Genomic DNA, 19,828 nt, shown 5'->3' with positions numbered 1-19,828 from the left:
CTGCATTCTCCAGTGTTCACTGTGCATCCACAGTTCTTCCTCAATTCTTCCTATTGCCACAGTAGCTGTGTAGGGGAAAATTCAGTCAAGCCTGCATGTATTTTACCTCACATGGATCCTAAACATAAGAAATAAGCTCTGAATAGACTGAAGTTTTAAAGTCTTCGAGTAATGCAGTAGAGCTGCAGTATAGTTTATTTACTGTATGCAAGGCGTTCTTTCTCGGCAATATGCCCCGTTTCACATAAAGTCTCCTCAGGGTGCACATCTGGGCTTGCACTTTCTATGAGCACTCATTCAACTCAGAGTGAATATCACACCAAAGATTAAATACACAATAGCACTATATTAGGTCTCTGCTGACTGATGAAAGAGTAAGGAACATCAATTCACTAAACGCTGCATGCTCAGTGATAATATAATATGAGCCACCAAAAACAACACAGTTGCTGGAAAATACTTCATAAAACTAAATGACTCTTTCCAGAAAATACTTCAATTTCAACATGAATATTTCCGAACCTCAACATCGATCTCCCCCGCCTAATTGGACAAATGGCCCTGCCTGGTTGAAACAGCCGATTCAGCACTTCTGTCTCTGCATGTATAACATGTTTCAGATCTTTTGACCTACTTCATGTGCACTTAAGGATTCTCCCATTTGTTCAGTTAAGCTTGAACAAACTGTTTTCCAGATATGATGATGCAGCACATAGTCTGCACTTCCTCTCATGTTATCCCATGTGAAGCGGTTACTTAGTGTTGTTCTGTCAGACTCCCCTGAGTCCTATTACTGAGGTGTGGTGATGAGTGTATTGATCCATTTCATCAAGGACTGCTCACTTTTTCCAGGTCAGCCAAATGATTGCCTTCAAACAGACGGTTTTGGAAAACCAGAGAGAATTATAGAGAGAAAGACGAACACACTGGCACGTTAAATCTCATCATAATTATGCTTCTCGGTCATCATTGACACTTTACATGTGTGCACACATTCACACTCACACCACTACTCCTGGGAAAAGGAGGAAGGGACGGAGTGGTGATTGAAAGATACAATAAAAGGGAGGCGAGGCTGCATGATGTGTACAAAAAACAGATGGATATGAAATATATGGTTGAATGTATAGTAGAGGTTGTATCTGAAAGTGAGCCCACTTTATCTCTAGCCTCATTTTCAAACTGGTACACTGATCCCTGGACTGGCAGAACAAAGTTGAATAGGGAAATGAAAAGAGCTTCTCCCCCCCTCATTAACACACACACTCATTAACACTTTCCTGAGCGAAGCCCTTAAACCCCAACTGCTCCGCTGGAGCTGCTCAGTGGCCATCAAATCAGACTGTGGTTGTTCTGGGCAACATCAAGATGTGAATGTTTGTCATTATGTGAGTGTGAACAGTGCATTACTCTCAGTGAGATTCCAGTGAATATATAAAAGAATGAAAAATACTGGTAATGCTCATAAAGCTCTGTCTGACCACCAGAAGATAAAAGCATGAGTTGCCCTCATTCTACGGAGTATTTGTAGGTTTGCTAACACGGTTTCATGTAGCGCTGATAATGCAGGATGGGTGTCACCAACATACAACACAGCAGAGGGTCTTTGGTGTGTGTGAGTGAACCAAACTACAGCTGTGGTACTGAATGGATTTACTATTTTGCACATTTTGCACATTTATCACATTTATCGTACTGTAACTACACTACTTAGAGTATGACACGCTGTTCAAAGAATACATTTGTTTCTAGCTTTTAAACATTGACTTTATGGAGATGTCAGCTTTCTGTCTCACAGCTGTTGAGCAACGCTGTCACCCATCTGACATTTGACAGCACTGATTCTTCAGGTGGAAGCTACACTGAATGGTAAAGTTGCGATGTTTGTAGAAATAGAAATGTTTCTGTGTGTATGATTGCTCAGCACTCTGCTCGGCTGCCAGGGGATCCTGCCTGTTTTTCTCTTCCCTCTCATTAAACTTTATCTGTTTTGCCTTCTCTCCAGTTCTCCTCTCCCAGCTCTGCGCCAGTGTCACTCAGTGATTCAGACAAATACAGCACTGCTTCCCTTCTCAACAGATACTTATCTACGTTAGTTTCCTTTCCTTAGACATCTCCTCTGCCGTTCGTCTCCTCTACTCTTCTTTTCTGTCTTTCTCAATAAAATGTACTGTTCTTTATTGTCATGAATATGACACGAGTAGTCAAACTACCTACATTCAGTTGAGTCCAGCAAAAAGAATAGATAAACACCTGTCCCACCTGTGTGTGTGCTCCACACTCAGCTACCAGTCCCTCTCTGTCTCACTCACACCTTCACAGCTAGCAGCTTGTTTCTTGCTGTCAGTTCTAGGTGACACCCTTCAAGTGTGAATGGTGGTCCCGTTGCCACGTCCCTTCGATAGCAGCCTATTGAAGGTTTCACATTTCTCTCGAGGTTACCTCGAGACCGTTTCAGACAAAGGGCCATTATCTTTACAGTCTGGCCCTGGAGGATACCATGCAGACAGTCTTTGACCTGTGAACCAGAGTTGTGAGTCTTTAAGTGGGAGCATGTCTGGAAGGTGTGTGAGGACACCTGCAGCATATACAGTATGGTACAGTGCATGTGCACAGTTGTGCTCTCCCATCAGCGATTCTGCTGTACAAAAACCCAGGACAAACAAGAACCACGTAGCTTAGGCTGCAAAAGTTCTAAACGTTAGCTTTGGCAGCAAAAGCGCTAAATGTTGATGAGTCAAAATAATGGAGGACTCCCAATTCAAACCTCACCTTGTCTTTCAAAATATTTTTTTTTACATCTAATATTATATTGATATATTATTATATTTTATTTATTTATTTTGATGAAAAGAATGGGGAACCAGGCACTGACACCGCTTCTTCTATGACCACTTTGGCTGACAGTGTTGTCAGGGGCCATGCAGGAGGGATGCTCCAAGGTGCATTAGCATTTTATTTCTGAAACAAAGACCAGGACACACAATTTTGATTTATGCACATTTGGTGTTTTCACTTCACGGATGATGATGATCAAAGGCACTAAAAATGTACCATGCAGGCTATTATAGGAGTTTAGTCTCAGACTGTACTGTAACTATGAATGTTATATTATGTCTCATAATTTTGTACTGATGAAGAAGATATATCTACCGGTGTACTAAACCAAAGTCGTAAAAGCTAAAAAAAAACATAGGTGAAAATGTTGCTTGTGTCAGGATAATATAACATAACACACAACACAACAAGTGCTTTCTTTCTATTTGTTGTAACATTGCAGCATTGTTTTTTAGAATTCGACTCCAGTGTGAGATTGCTGCCTTTTTATGTTTATTATTTTTCTGCCATTGTGAATTAAGTTTCTGAGCTTTTGAACTGGTTGTCAAATAAAACAAGCAATCTGAAGATGTCGCCATGAGCTTTGGGAAGTAGTGATCGTCTTTTTGTGGCTATTTTTGTTTATTATTTATTTATTTTTTAGACTTAACTATAAGTAAAAAGAATAGACATGTAATAGGTAGTGATCCTGGGTTGCAGCTCTAGTTTTGAACATATATATATATATATCTGTGGTAGGCTGGCGACCTGCCCAGGGTGTCCCCTGCCTTCGCCCGAGAGACGGCTGGGATAGGCTCCAGCCCCCCCGTGACCCTGCAAAGGATTCAGCGGTGTATAGATAATGGATGGATGGATATATATATATATATATATATATATATATATATATATATATATATATATAGTAAGTATCTTGTGTTTAAATTAACTAAATGCAGCATTTCAGGACATCTTGACATGTTTTTATGCATATAAGCCTAACACAAGCTGAGAAGGACGTGTGATAGATGTACAGCAAAAGAGTTTAACCATTTGTTTGATATGTTCATGTATGCATGTATGAGAGTGTGTATGCATTTCGTGTGTCAGCAAAGCACATGTAACAGTGTTTGCAAGGGTGCAGTTAGTATGAGTCAGTGAGGTAGCTCTCACTGTTATATTCGAGTCCTGTCTGTCCTGGGGCCTGCCAAGAGACTGTTATGAGACCTCACATTCACTTTTGCTTCCACAGTACATGGTCAGGATTTGGAGAAGAGCAATTTGGGGTGTTTACTTTACTTGCCTGTTCTCTGTAGAACAGGCAAGTAAAGTAGGCAAGACATTTTAAAAATCATGAGTGCATTTGGAAACAGATGTATACAAAGAATGCCTCCTGTACAGTACCATTTGTTTTCCATAACAGCAGTGAACACATGGTAAATGACATGACCATGTTGTTCCAACAGCTCTGAACAAAACTGAAGTCAAGAGTTACGTCAAGGCCACGGCACACTGGCAGCAGCCTTCCCCAGTGTTTTCTTTGTAAACCAACACACTTGTGCAATAGTGAAAAGCAACTGTTTTCAGCCTCTTATTGTTGTGTAAAAAGATGCGTGGATGGTTTTTCTTAATTATTTGCTAACATTGCCAGATGGAGTATTTTTTGAGTCTTGGACTACAATACTTGCTGTAGATGTCTGTCACTATTTGTCTAGTAATGCAGATACAGATCGAGATGCAGATAAAAAACATTTTCTCTATTCTCAAATCGGCAGGTCGTAACAGGAATGTGTTTGATGCGTATTCAATTCTATAAACTCAGAAAATTGTCTTGAACTGCTCAGGTACTGAATCTAAAAAGATGTCAACCAATCGAAAGAGCTATCTGGACACAGTATTCCTGTGTTAAATTTGTGACGCGACACCATTTTGGACAAAGCAAAGACTGACACATATATTACTTATACCACATATATGACTTAACGTCCGTCCTTTGATGCTCTTTATGCTAATGTGTGTAATCATAATGCGAGCTGAACTGAAGTTCATGAGTTACTAGCTTTTTTTCTTTGATCTCAAAAATGGGGACTCCTCGTGTCTATCCATGTCTGAATATGTTTTTGTTGTTGACTGCTTTTGTATTTTTGCATGACATACTGTGTGGATGTTTCGTCACTGAGTTGATCTCAGCCATCTATGATTTCTGTCAGTGACAGGGATCAGTGACTGTTGTCTGTACTGCAGTCTTTGCATAACTTGCCCCATTAAAGATGGGCTCTGTTTGAAATGTTCCTGGAAACAAAAAGAAATTAAAAGTGTATCATTAGTGAATGGATTTCATTTCCTATTGGCTTATTAAAATACCTTTTAGAGCAGGCATGTCAAACTCATTCCATAAAGGGCCGTGTGGCTGCAGGTTTTTGTTCCAACCAAGGAGGAGCACACCAGTCCAACCAATCAACATCAAGGGATCACTTAGTTATCAGCTGAAGACTGAGACCAGCTGATTAATTGATTCCAGCCAGGTGTGCTCCTCCTTGGTTGGAACAAAAACCTGCAGCCACACGGCCCTTTATGGAATGAGTTTGACATGCCTGTTTTAGAGGGTTGTGTGGAGAACATGCATTTTGTTTTCTGTGAGCATTCTGATTTTTCATTTAAGAAAAAAAAGTCATGACAAATATAGCGCTGTTATGAAATTAACTATAAGATTATAGACATGATAAACATAAAGAAATAGTGATCACCAACAGACTGTCTCATCTGTTCTGGCTTGTTTACATTCTCCAAAAAAAGCATCAAAAATATCCGTGCGCAAACTCTGTGCATTATTCCTTTCCCTCCTCGCCTCCCCTCCGCTTCATCTGGTGAAGTAGAATCCATCTTTTTCTAGCAGGTTGGAAACTTTTCGTTGTTTGCCTGTGTGCAATCGATCAACATGCATAATTCATAGTTAACGGGTTAAGAGCAGCTCGGCTTCGCTCTCACTGGGCCCTTTGATTTTCATCTATCTGCCCCCCTTGGGGAGAGCTACAGCCCTGCTGCTAAATCATCTCACACACACTCTCTCCTGTGGGCACACACATGTGTATTCAAAGACATACACATCATGCCAACGCACACATGCATGGTTGATACAGAAGCAGAAGCGGTGATAGAAGCCCCTGCTGCTCCAGTGTGTCTCTTCCCATAGAGTATTATCAAGCAATTACAAGGACTGTCTAACACCCTTCTGGAGACTCTTTGATTCTCACATACAAAGTGTGATTCCCCACCTAAAGATTAAAGCCTACACAAGGTAAAATGTCTGATCAGCTGCCTACTTATCTCCACAGCCACAATGGAAAATGTGCGTTGTGTCCACTGAGTGACAAAATGTTCTCAGCCATGAGAAATTCAGCACAAAATGCAGACAGATCTACAATCTCGTTCAAATGTTTGGAATCGGCTGCCACAAACTGTGATTTGGCACAGTCAGCTGGCTGAGAGACATTGTATTTTTGAATGATCTTTCCTGCTTTCAGGATGTAGAAAATCCTCTTTTCAAATAGACATTATTTGTTGTGACGGCTTTGCAAAAAAGCGTTTAGTACATGGAGAACACAATGCTGTACAATGGTTCAGTCAGACTGAAAGAGCAGAAAGAGACAAAGATACCTTTGAGCAACAGGTAAAAGAATATAAGAAATAAGCAGTCATTAAGAAAATAAAGCTTAGCATTAGTATCTGTTTGCATTTACTGTAAGTAAGTCCAGAGAGCCCAAAGATCAACAGGCTTCAAGCATATTTAAAGCCCCAATTGCAAACAAAATATGGTTTTCTGGACAGGAAAACAAATTCAGGCTGGAGGGTTTTTCCTGAAAAACAGGCATGGTAAGTAACAGTATTCTCCCCTGTCATGCAACGGGGGAGACATCAACTAAATTGAAGTTTTAATCATTTAATTGTTCTTCTTTTAGGGGCAAAACTATTTGTTCTAAACAAATGTAAGTAATACATTTGCTGTCTGAATTACATTTTTTCACATCATGTCAAAATAGCAATTGTTGAGGGACAGAAGAAAATTATCAATATAATAAGTGAAACTCCAAACTTTGAACAGTTGTGTACCCTCCCAGAACCCAGCTATTACAGAGTGTCAGTATCAGTGTAAGCAGTGTGCCCAGTGTTTCTCAGTCTTAAATGGGAAAGTGTTTTTTTTCCAGTGATTTCAGTGTTGTAGAATTTAGTCCACATTTTACATTCTGTAAAAGCTGCATCTACGACACGGTCACCTTGACATTTGTACTCTGGACTGTAGTCGTATAATTTGCATATATGGATGCAAATATTATGTGCATGGGTGCAGAAACATGATTCTGTTTGAATCTTTCAGCCATATTTTTCTCCAGTTGGCTATTCCTTCATTCCAATGTCCATCCATCCATCCATCAAGTAGTCCCTTGGGCGGTGGACAAGGTGAAAGCCAGCAGAGGAGGCTGGGACAAGAAGATAACAAGACAGCAGTTGACAGAGGCAGAGAAGGGAAGGAGGATGGAGGAGGATGGAGGATTTAGAGGCAGGTTGGGTGTGAGGAGTGAACACAGAAAGAGAGACAGATTGGTTTACATATATAAACCAGCAGAGGGACACAGTGGGGAGCTGAGGGCACTGGGAAGTTGTGCAGGGAGGTCAAAAGATGTGAAGAGGACGCAGAAGAGAGTGAACCTAATCAAGTACCTGTGTTACAGGTGTTACATGCATTTGTTTTCGGTCTTTGTTATTCATCAGCTAATTGTTCCATCGCTGTTAATCACTGGAAGTGCCTGTTAAAACTTCCAGACTGGCCATGAGTTTCAGTTACATATTCTGCCAGTAGATCAACCAAAATCTAAACATTTAACACCAGGGTGTCACAGCACACCCAGCATCAGCATGCTGTGTTGCACCCATAACTACACCTAACTCTGATGTCAAGGTGAGCAGGAAGAGTTTCTGCTGCTGTTTGCCTCGTTTTTTATGTTTTTTTTTTTTTTTTTAGTTATGTTTACATGTCCTCACAAAGTCACAGTATGTGGGTCCTTAGGATCAAACAAATGTGGTCAGTGCATTTCTGTTCTCATGAAATATTTACAGAGCAGATTTTTAAAAATAATTAGAAATAATATGTCCCTGCAGTTTTTTTAATCCATGTTCACACACGGTGGATGTGGGTTTGCCTCTATGACGTGTAATGTAATTTTGTATTTATTATAACAGATTTTTTTTTTCCATAAAAGTATTGTTCAGGAACTGGTATTCCTTGGCATCAGGAATTCGTTAAGGTATCGGTTCGAAATGTTCTGAGTGACACCCAGCCCCACAGCTAGAACTGTACAATTGATTTTAACAGCTAGAAAGAAATTAAGTAATGATTAACGAGAGGATGTGCTTCCCAGTGATTTCAGACATTCCATAAGATGCTGTTGAAGTGACGCTGCATCAGGCAATTTTGCAAATATCTGGGCCATGAAATCAGTAAATTGGCAACCCTGCACTCTTTTCTTTTCTCCCTCTTTCTCTCTCTATCCCCCTCTCCCATGTCGCTGTCTCTCTTTCTAAATGCCACTCAGCCTGTTTCCTGCAGTAGTGTTCCACTCGTCCACTCCAGCCGCTTAGACGAACTAATAGCTGACCTGACAGCACTCGTTCAATACACAGCACAATTACTGGCTGGCCCACATACGGCACAGCCATCACACCGTGCAATCAGACCCCCCCCCTTGCTTTCTCCACCGCTGTCCCCTATCCTGTCACTCTCCAACTCTCCATCAGGGTGGCTTCGTTTCTCACCTCTTCTCTAGATTTATCGCCCTCCTGGCCGGCCACATTGTCATCCATCTCTCATCATTTTCCTTTTACCTCCATCCTCTTTCATCCGTCTCCCAGCCCCCGTCTTTTCCTTTCCATCCCTGAAGTACACAGTTTCACCGCACCATTTCACCCTTTCCTCTCTCACCTCTTGCCACTTGGTTTAGATGAAGGTGTCAGGTCAGTGTTAATCAATAAGAGACTGATTGAGTGAGCGTGGGTGTGAGTCGGTATGTTTGTGTGTGTGTGTGTGTGTGTGTGTGTGTTTGTGTGTGCACGCGCTTTGGTGAGACCATGATACAAATGAGCAATTTTACATTTTGCGTTTGATGTTTTTGTGCAAACTAAAGCAGACTGGCTCACACGCTGGTTGAGTACGTGTGTGTGCATAGATGTGTGTGTGTGTGTCTCAATTTGTCAGTCAGTCAATATTCTCAATCGATACCATAATAACTCCTTCTCCGTGTGGACACTCAAAGCCTCACTCAGGACCAAGTTCAGTTGTTTGTTCTGTGTGTCTTTCATCATCTGTCAGCTGAGCCACAAGTCCCACAGTTAATGGTACCACAGCCAGATGGAGCTGCACGAGACAAGCATAAGAGTGTGTGTGTGTGTGTGTACATGTGTGTGTGTGTGCTCCTGCCAGAGATGAACAACCTCGAACTGGTGTTCTGTCTCCATTCCGCTGTAGAGACTGCTTTTGTACAAATGATCCGCCCTCCATAATTACATTGTTAATGACTCATCCTCAATAATGCTGTTTGCCGTCTCCAGAGCAAAGAAATGAGCTGAAGGGGGAGCAGAGAATTTGGGAGGGCGAGGGAGGGTGAAGGAAGGGAGGGAAGGTTAGGTAGAGGCACAGAGGACAGCAGAAAAGGACAGAGGCTGAGACGAGGATAAAAAACAAATGAAGGTCAGAGGGAAGCGGAAAAGGACAGAGGAGACAATGTTAAAATATAAGTCAACTAAATTGGGAATTTAAAGGTGCTGAATTCAAAATCTCCCTTAATATTCGTAGCTGCAGCATTTCAGTCTGCAGGTTTTCATATGGATTTGGAGATCTTAGAGTTTTTAGATTTCCATTTTTCAATTTGCAACCTCACATGCTATTACTGATCGACTTCCTCTACTACTACTGACAGTTATATGGTTATATAGTGCAAATTCACTTCAAAATAAAAATGTGATTCATATGTTTAACAGTGTAGTCATTAGCTCAGATCTTTCCTCAGTTTCTGTCTCAAGCATATATTTTCCATAGCCCTTCAACAGAGGGTGTGACTCCATTCACTCAGCTTCTGTTAGAACACTGATTTTCAAAAGGTCAAGTCAAAAAATCTGTGGAGAACAATGGTCTAAAAGTTATTTATGCACCTGTGAATTCCCATAATTCCTCTCCAGTCCTACGGAAAATGGCGTAAAAATCTCAAGCATGAAATTTGAGCATACTTAGAGAGTATGGGGATAGGTTAGAAAAGGAATGTTGTAATCATTTGCATGAAGTTGTAGCTTGTCTCAGCCTTGTGCTGCTTTTCATTCTGCGGACAACCTCACACACACTATTTGATCTGAATCAGCTGTGACATGTGATTTGCCTGAATTCATTCGAATGCAACACACGTGCCCTAATCCTAACTGGATTGTTGTAGGAATTACATTCTTAACTAAATCTGCCGTGTCTCTGATGTGCTGACGAGCTAACGTTATTGGGAAGCTGCATTTTACACAGTTAGCCAGCATTACTTAGCCTTACCTTTAACCACAGTTCTTCGATTTATGGTGAGGAAAGCAGAATGTTTTCTCACATTAAAGATTTACTGATATAGGAGAGGCTGACATTTTACAAACACTCCACTGGAGTAAGCGTGGCCTGTTGATCTTAAAGGTAATATTGCCTCATCACAAGTCATTTTTTGTTTCAACCAGCAAGCTTACCGTGCTGTAAAATGCAACTTTATTACTGGACTTTATCATGGCTTGCAGTAGAAGCTGACAAAAGTCATTTAAGTCACATTATTCCCTTTTATATAGCAGAGGAGCAGAGCAAAGACAATGACAGAGGCAATAAAAGTGAAGATAACAGTTGAGCAAGACAACAGAGAAAAAGGAAAAGATGCAAAGAGAGCTGAAACAAGAAATCTGAAGTTCAACGCAGGGTGCTCTCTGAGGAACAAAAACTTCAGTGGAATAAAAAGCACTTCTTTTCCTGTAGGAATACTGGCAGCATAGAGAGAGAGAGAAGTGAATGCATGATGATTTTTAGCAAGCTTATTTTTGGAGCAGTTCAATCAAACCCTGGAGTGTTTACCTCGAAAGTTTAAATTGTTAGCGGAGCAACACCCAGGCTTGCATATGCTCCTAATATCCAGCTCCTCGGTCAGCCTTTGGGAGAGGTGGAAATAGCCTGATTCTTACTAAAGCCTGAGATGGGTAAATGGGTCAGCTGTGGCTCAGAAGGTAGAGCAGATCCTTCACTAATCAGAAGGTCACAGGCAAGATCCTGAACCCAACACTGCTCTGTGCCGTGTGTTGTACCATTACCGGTTAAATTGGAGGTGTGCAGATCAGTTGGACCAAAGAGGGAAGAAGCAGGGAGCTGTGTGATGACCGAAGCAGACTGGCTTCATCTTATTGGCTTTTATTCGTCTCACATGTGGATGGAAATAGCAGATAACAGAATCTATTTTTGCTGAGCGCAGGCCACTGTAGGCACAATAGACAATTAGCCCACAAGATCTGGGTAAATGATAAAACGAAGCCTAACGGCAGCACAAATGGAGTCACAAAGACAGTCCAACTGATTCAGTCACGTTTTTTATGCAACAATCAAAGTTTGCTGACAAAGGCCTCCGTAAGCTACGGGTCACGCCCAACCAAGCGGCTAAACCTCTGGTTGATCATGGGTGTGTGTCCAACTTTTCATTTGTAGGAGGAGGACAAACTTGCAGATATTGTGCACATTTGTCCATTTCTCAAAAGCAGATTAAATTTGTGGAAATATCATCTAGGCTTGATGCCCCTCGCTGGCTGTCTCCCATGGCAACAGCCAACAAGAACCTGCAACTAGTTAGCCGAGCTTGCTAGCATTGGCACAGATTACCACTTGATGTTACTTTTCGTTTGTTTTACTTCAACATCTGCTGAGTCATTCACAGCTCCTGCGCAGTGTTGTTTGCATCCCACATTATACAAAGCAGAGGATCGAGCCCGCGTTAGCTGTCCTTCCTTCATGGATCCAGCTGCGCTGACCTGTCAAAACTCACAGCAACGAGTAGTCCTGTGATCTCAGCACTCTGTATGTCATCCTGTTGAATCACAACATGGAGCAATAGTGCACAGACTCACAGAATAACGTATGGATTACCAACTCACCGCTGGGACTTAACACGAGCTGACAAGATCTGAACAATAGCATGTGTGTCCATTGGGATGTCAAATGGTATAACAAACTATACATGTAAAACTTCCCTACAGTGACGATCAGTCCATTTTGTGACACTTTATGACTCAATTTATGAGTCAGTGCGGATATGATTGCATATGAAAGTGTCCAGATGTACAGCATGACTGTCCCGTGTATTGTCACAGTTCAACTTCCATCAACATCCTGTGGCTCTCCAGCACAGCCTGTGCTTGCACCATGCGGTAGTTTGGGCTATTAATCACATTCCAATACAGCATGCAGTGTCTAGATTTAGTACATTCCCAGATAAGTTAAATAATGATTTCCTCATTTCCATGCCAGGGCAGGATCGTTGCTGCAAATGTTTCACTTCCTCATCAGGGCCTGAAGGGAGCCCAGGGGGGAGTTAGGACTTTGACATGACTCTGCAAGGAGAGCTCAAGGATGGTACAGGACAGCTGTCCCAATAGTCATTAGGCTGCCTCTACCCCCATATGCATTCATCATCCATATCTATCTCATAAAGGTCTCTTCCCCATTCACAGAGGTTCCCCTTTTTCTCCCTGGTGGTTTTTGCTGTCTTAGCCCGGCCTCTTGTACTGCATGCTAGATGAATGCTGTCCTCTGCAGTCTCTCTGTCTCTGTTGCTCTCCTTTCCTTTCACCCCCAACCCTCTGACCCTTACAGTATGTCTCATTGGTGGCTGATGGTCCTGCTCCATCCCCAGGCCCAGTCATCCCTAATAAAAAGAATAAACTCATTTCACATTCATACCTATGGGACTTCACTGCCTAGAGAGGAGGGAGCAGAGACTAAAGTGGAGTGTGAGGGCAGAGACTGTGAAGGGTAAGAGTTAAGGAAGCATGACAGTAAATGTGTCGAGATGCCAACAGAAAGTACGGAATAGGGTAAGAAGCAACGGCAAGAGAAATGTTAGAAAGTGATGAGTGGAGGAGTGGAAGAAGGGGCTTTGTGTTGGTATCTGGCTGCTGGCATGGTAGATGACTGCTGTATTCTCAAGGTCTTTCTTCTCAGCCTCCATGTCTCTCAGATAGGGGTGGGCGACATGACCTAAAATTTAAATGACAGCATATTTTTCGTTTGCTTGTTTCTTACGATGAGGGTAATATACCACAGTATAAAAAAAACTAGAAGGGATGTTCCACTCAGATCACGATTCGACTTCTTTGCACTTTATTAGCAATGTAAGGCCCCGTATTTCAAGAAAGATGTTTTGATATTGGCTTCAGTGTGAGTGAGTGAAAATTAGGTGTAGACTACGTGTGCTTTGGAAAGAGTAACCTGCCCCATGATGTAGGCTATTTAATAAATGTAATGTGATTCATTCTCAGAGGGATTAGACATCTCAACAGCATCTATTTGGCAGATGTATATTATGTAAGTACAACAGTCAGCCTGTCTATCAGATACACTCACATACAGCAGCATGACACATACTGATGTAGCACACAGCAGAGGGGGGTGACGCAGTATGAAGTGTGTAGGGTCCTGTGAAGTCTGCTTGAACTTCTTACAGATTCCATTCCATTTTTTCCCGAATTCCATGTTTTCCATTTTTTATCTTTCTGAATTCTGTGTTTTACAATATAAGCTCATTTTTTCATTAGAAAGATGACATATCAAGCAGATTTTCTGCAGGACAGCCTCCAGATGCAGCTTGAATGCAGTGGGTGAGTGGGTGTGACAGAGGCTACTGTCATGTCCAGGCCACGCCCCTCCATGTGTACAATGTTCGACCAGAAACAGACATAGCTTTTTCCAACACAATGTCTGAGTCTGCACATGCAGCCCTGAAGTTTTCAGTGAACTAGTGTCTTGCATCTGCCAATGTGGTTGCACTTCTGATGTTTGTTGACATGATACGTTCTTGCTGGCACGCTGCCTCTCTCTCCCATACTTGGAAATGACTCTGTGTGTGTGTGTGTGTGTGTGTGTGTGTGTGTGTGTGTGTGTGTGTGTGTGTGTGTGTGACACAAAAGCAATTTTACAGTAGGTTCGTGTTTTCTGCGTCAGCCTGATAAGGTCTTGCTATGTGATAAGCCTGCTTTATAATGTTACACATATTGCATGGACACTTTCAAAAATCAGTTTGCAGAGAACAGGGGAAAGAGAGCCTTCTTTTACTTCTTTTACTTTTTTGGGGGGGTGGGGGGCATCATCAAAAAAGTTGCTCTGAATTATTTTGGCCAGAGTTAAATGAGAACATTGATGCCACTCTCATATCTGTACAATAAGACTGTTATCTTAGCATAGCCCACTTGTAACAGGGGGAAACAGCTAGCCTGGCTTTGTCAAATGGCTCACCAACATGTTATATCTTCTTTATTTAATCTGCACCAAAGTATACAAATGGCACATTGTGATTTGTATTATTTCTGTCTGGCTTTAATCACTTCCTGAAGTCTCAGCTGATTGATTGACAGCTGGTCCGGTTGGTTGAACTGGTTCATACAAATTTGGTTCTTGTGCAAATTAAGCAAGTTATAAAGTGTGAATTAGTGCGCTTGAGGTGCTAGTAGGTGGATTTTGTTGCCTTTTTCCCAAATGGCAAACTATTCCTTTAAGAGAGCACTCCTGGGACACCCAGGTGCTGAGGCTGTGTCCTCACCACAGCAGCACAGTGCCTCTTTGCTGCTTATCGTCCCCTGTCTCTCTCCCACTTCCTGCTCTGTCACTCTCTGGCCAATAAAAGCAAGCCAAAAAATGAAAAAGTAAATCTTCAAAAAAAGGAAAGATGTATTCTTTGTCTGTCCTCACAGCTTCACCGTGTCTCTTTCTGTCTCATTCGCTCCAGTGTGAAGATGGTGCTGCTGTGGACGGCCGGTGACGTCTTCAAGACCACCTACTTTGTGATGAATGAAAGCCCGGCTCAGTTCTGGGTTTGCGGATTAGTCCAGATCATAATCGACGTGGCCATCCTGCTGCAGGTCCTCTTCTACAGCCAAGACACGCGGGTCAAGCTAGGCTGAATGTGACTCTTGCTTTGGGCTACGTAAAAACTAGAGCTTGTGTGTAAAGTCTGATAATTTTAGGATTTTTGATCAAATCAGCTGTAAAGTTGATGGACATTTAGCATCAATAACAGGGAGAAAACCAAAGTCAATATAGTTAATTTAGCCAAAGTAGAAGTTATATGGGTATCACAGAGACCCAAACAATTACCGTCAAGTGCAATTAAACAAACAGTTTTAGCCTTGAACAAACTACCAACAACAAAACACCTTTTCCTCAAAGTAGTTAGTCAGCAGAGGAAGGTTTTTGGTGCATTTTTCGTTTTTTAATATTTGTTCTGTGTTGAACATTATTTGGATCCTGAAGTGTAGTGGACATGGAAAGTTGAAGAAGGAATCATCGCTCATGTTGGCAGCTTACTAACAGCAGATCTGTGCTGCTGTAACAAGCAGTCCTGCACCGATCGCCCTGCACTGGCATCCACTGCCTGACTGATGAGTTTCCACCTTCACACTCCTCTCCTTACTGTACTGTTCTCATGACACATTGTTTGTATGTGTGTGTGTGTGTGTGTGTGTGTGTGTGTGTTTGTGTGTGTGTGTGTGCTTTGCAAGCTTGCTGGTGTGTCTGTGCAGCTGAAATGACTTTTGCCGTTGGCATCCTGTGCCAAGCCAAGGCAACTGAATGTACACCATGTAATGGGAACTACACAGGATCTGTGTGTTATGAGTCTCTGTTGTCGTATAACTGACAAGCAGCGCAGGTCTCCCTCAAATATGAAAAACGCTGCACTGTACCTCAGTCACAAAATGTTTTGGAGACACCAAAGAACGCGTCAGACTCAGGTCAAAATATGCAACTTATTTTAACAGTATTACTGAATATTTGTGGCATTATTTCAGTCACACATGTCGTCATGGCACTACTTGTTTTTAGTATCTCATCATCTTCTGATTCTGTGATGCACTTTTTTCAAAAAGCTCTGAGACAGTAACAGTGAACCACAACGTGACAATGGGAGAGTCATAAGCCTCGTGGAAGGGTGCTGGTGGAATATCACAGTATATCTTACCTTCATCTTTTGTTGAACACTCCCACGCGAGAAAGACCTTGTTTAAAGATGTATGAATTAAATGGGCCTTTTTCCTGACCAAGTGAGAACTGGTTTCGTGCTCAAAGAAATGTTCTTTTAGGGACTGTATGAAAATCTTTGGCGTGCAGAGAGGTCAAACTCTCTCCAGCATGATCAGTATTTCCTGTAACCCTCCCCTTGAATTGAAAAAGACTCCGACACCGAGGCCTGTCCCAATAATCACGTTATCGACTTGTCGTATGATATGTGGACACAACCATGATCTCGTTTGCTGACCTCGATGCTGCCTGCTGCGTTGCCATGCATGTTTGTTCACATAAGACTGTCACCTACTTTTAAGTAGTAATGCCGAGGTAAAAAGCGGGGTTTTACCCGATGACTTTAAGACTTATAAGTTGGGTGGGGCTCAGGCAGCTTCTGGCAACACCAGTGAATAGATCATGTGTTTCCAGAATAATAGAATAATTCTAGTCATAAAGTATGGATGAATGAGAGGGAGTTGGTTTCAAAGCTTCACTCCAAGGCAAGAAAGAGGAGAGTCCATTAATTCCAACAGACCAGTCTTTAGCAATGAAAAGTAAAACCCCCAAAATCTCAAAAATCTGAATATTCAAGCCACTCTCTATTTATTTATTCATTTATGTTAAAAAGGGCTTGTAAAAAAAATAGCCACTGAGTGACCTTGGCACAGGAGGCAGCTTTGAGGGTACAGAGGCTGTAATCTTTTTACCCCTTCAGTCAGACAGATGACGTAACTTCAGTCACATCAGTTCTACGTCTGATTGTCCATCATATAGCCAACATCATGCTTGTGTTGCATAACTCCTGTGGAGCTATTTATGTGATTAAATATATCAAAGGAAAGCTAAGTATAAAGTCACACTAGCTATCCTCCCTTTTTCTCCTGACCCTTAGATCAGAATGACTCATTTCTCTTTCATCGTGTGTTTAGTCATTAGAAGGACTTTGAAGCATCTTCATCGTCTCAGAAATGCTCCATTAAACAGAGGACTGTTTATGCAATTCATGACATTACACAAACATTAAACCATATTCATCCATTCCAGCCTTCAAAAATGCACGTATATTTTATTCAGTTTATGATGGAAACACTCATCTGAAGCTGTGGTTCTTTCACCTGTTTCCTCTTGAGTCCTCTTACAAAAGCACTGCAGGATGAAATGAATCTGTAGCAGCAGCTGATCAGTAGTCAGCGCAGGTTTCTTCCTCCCCCAAGGCATGATTTAATTAAGTAATAAAGCTGCTGCACCTGCTTATTTAGTCTTTTAGTCACCTTTTTAACTTAGAGCCAGTTTGAGTCCATCTGTTAATCTATAACTGTCTGTTTTTAGTTTCTGCTCAGTAAACACCTTGTTTAAATTACACACTGCAGTGGTTATGGTTTGCATCGGACAGCCTCTTCCTGCAGCTGCCAGCACGCCTTGGCCATAAGATAACATTTGTATAGACAGCAGGATTGCATCACAGTGTACTTCAGTATTATCCTCAAGGCCAGCATGTAAAATATATATGTTTATGAGAGAATTTTCATAATCAGACAATGCAAGATCCTTCTAAATGAAACAGTGACTGAGCGTCACGTCAAGTGTTGCCTCCTCTTTGATGTTACATCTGGTTTTTGAGGTTTTGATTATTAAAATAAATATGAACTACAGCCTGTAGTGGATTGCTTAGCATAGCATAACGGGCCTCATTTTTAAAATGGAGTTATGATCAATTTTGACCTTAAGTATGACTTGAGCAAAAAAAAAAAAGCAAAAACATGTATATGTATAAAACATTTCTTTGGTTAAGTTGGGGGAATGTCATTTGTCATTACTGTGTTTGTTGGTTTTTAATCCATCCTTAATTATTAATTTGTTATCCTTTATCCTCTTTTGTTTGTAAAACACTAAAATGTTTTTTCGTTGACCGTATCTGTAAAACTGGAAACCAGTCAACACAATTTATTGCCAGATGCAAGCGTGTGTGTGTGTGTGTGTGTGTGTGTTTTGAATGAAAAACAGGATGCAGTGTATCAATTAGAAAGATGTTACCATGGCCAAACCCTCATTTGTGCTGGCATTGATTAGATATGCTGAAATTGCAAGGCCGAACCCATTTAAGCCAGATGTTTTATGTTCAGCATATTTTATGAATTAAATGTGAGCACACTGTAAGAAATGATCTTGAGACTAATTTCAAGTATAAATCTGAGAATTTCTTTTAGTACTGAGGCCCCAGGTCTGAGAATGTGCAAACAGCTAGCCTAGCTTTTTCCAAAGGTAACAGAATCCACCCACCAGCATCCCTCTGTTGGCTGACGGAGGCTCTGCATAGTTCCTGCTCCTGGCCAGTAAACAGCATGGCACATCACCCCTGCACAGAATAGTTCATTTGGAGGTGCTACTAGGTGGACTTTGTTATTGTTGGACAAAGCCAGGCTAGCTATATCCAATCTTTATGCTAAATGAAGCTAACTGGCTATCAGTTATAGCATCATATGAGCATCATTACCGCATCACAGTGGTGTCAATCTTCTCCACTAACTTTCAGCAAGAAAGCAAATAAACATATTTCCCAAAATGTCAAACTATTGATCTATCAGTCACTTTAACCTTTGTGAGGAGAATCAAACAAAATCTGAAAGGACAGTCATTGTTTGTGTATCAGTTTATGTCATCTGTGTGTGTGTGTGTGTGTGTGTGTGTGTGTGTGTGTGTGTGTGTGTGTGTGTGTGTGCATACGAAAACAACAAACCTTGGGAATGTTGGAATAATGTTTGATGGATGCAGGTCACTGTACTTCTCAGCTTGTGCTGTAATATATGTTGAAGTGTCCAGGTTCGACTTCTCTGTGTCCAGCTCGGACCGCCAGCTGTGTTGTTCTGTGACCTTCCATTGTGTAATTAATGCCATGTGGGTAAACATGAGTTCTTCAATTCCAGTTATCTGACATTACATCTGTTGGCCATATTGAAAGCAATACGTGTCTTATCTCATGTACCCTGCACACCGCAGTCGATTGCAGTGGCATTATTTCTGTATTCTATGTGCTCTTCTCACCAGATGTGTATCTTTATATTGTCTCTCTCAGCAGAGGCTCAGAATGGCCCCCTCAGTGGATTTAATATTCCTCCCCTGTAGCATTTTCTTCTGAAGGGCAGTAGGACAGATTAGCAAACACACTGCCGGGTTATGATAATCCCTCACCCAAGTTGACATTATAGTAAATGTTCTTGGTGCCTTACCACAACAACACTAACAAGAAATAGGTGATTTGTTATTTCTGAGGAGGGAGAAGATTGGATTGTTACTTCTACCAGATGCAAAATTTCATTGTCTATCATGAAACAATTTACATCCCTGATTCCAAAAAAGTTTGGATGTAAATAAACGGAAACTGGATGAGCGCATGTAGTAATCTCCTTTATCCAATCATGTGTCCACAAAGTGGTGAACCTCGCTCCATCCTGGCTTGTGAACGACTGAGCCTTTCCAGGATGCCCTGTTCATACCCAATCATGATACTATCACCTGTTACCAATCTGCCTGTTTACCTGTGGAATGTTCCAAACAGGTGTTTTTGAGCATTTGTATTATTTTTCATGACTTTTTAAATGTTCACTGATTCTTCAGGTAATGTATTTACAGGATCTGTGAAAACAAAAGTAACTGTTGCTTTTTAAGTATATTTAGTGAACAAACTGCTCA

The 19,828-nt window shown here is 41.5% G+C and overlaps 1 protein-coding gene across 1 annotated transcript in view; it reads left to right on the top strand.

The window, feature by feature from the left end:
• Positions 1-19,530, top strand: part of si:dkey-246g23.2 (solute carrier family 66 member 2) — a 53,081-nt gene extending 33,551 nt beyond the window's left edge. Inside the window, exon 5 of the mRNA XM_041939223.1 lies at positions 14,865-19,530. Coding sequence (XP_041795157.1) covers positions 14,865-15,039 — 175 coding nt within the window. The 3' untranslated portion in view covers positions 15,040-19,530. The remainder of the gene's footprint in view (positions 1-14,864) is intronic.
• The last annotated feature ends 298 nt before the right edge of the window (positions 19,531-19,828 follow it).

This window comes from Chelmon rostratus, chromosome 6, assembly GCF_017976325.1.
Source record: "Chelmon rostratus isolate fCheRos1 chromosome 6, fCheRos1.pri, whole genome shotgun sequence".
Classification (NCBI taxonomy): Eukaryota; Metazoa; Chordata; class Actinopteri; order Chaetodontiformes; family Chaetodontidae; genus Chelmon; species Chelmon rostratus.
This window is presented reverse-complemented; position numbering and strand designations above follow the sequence as displayed.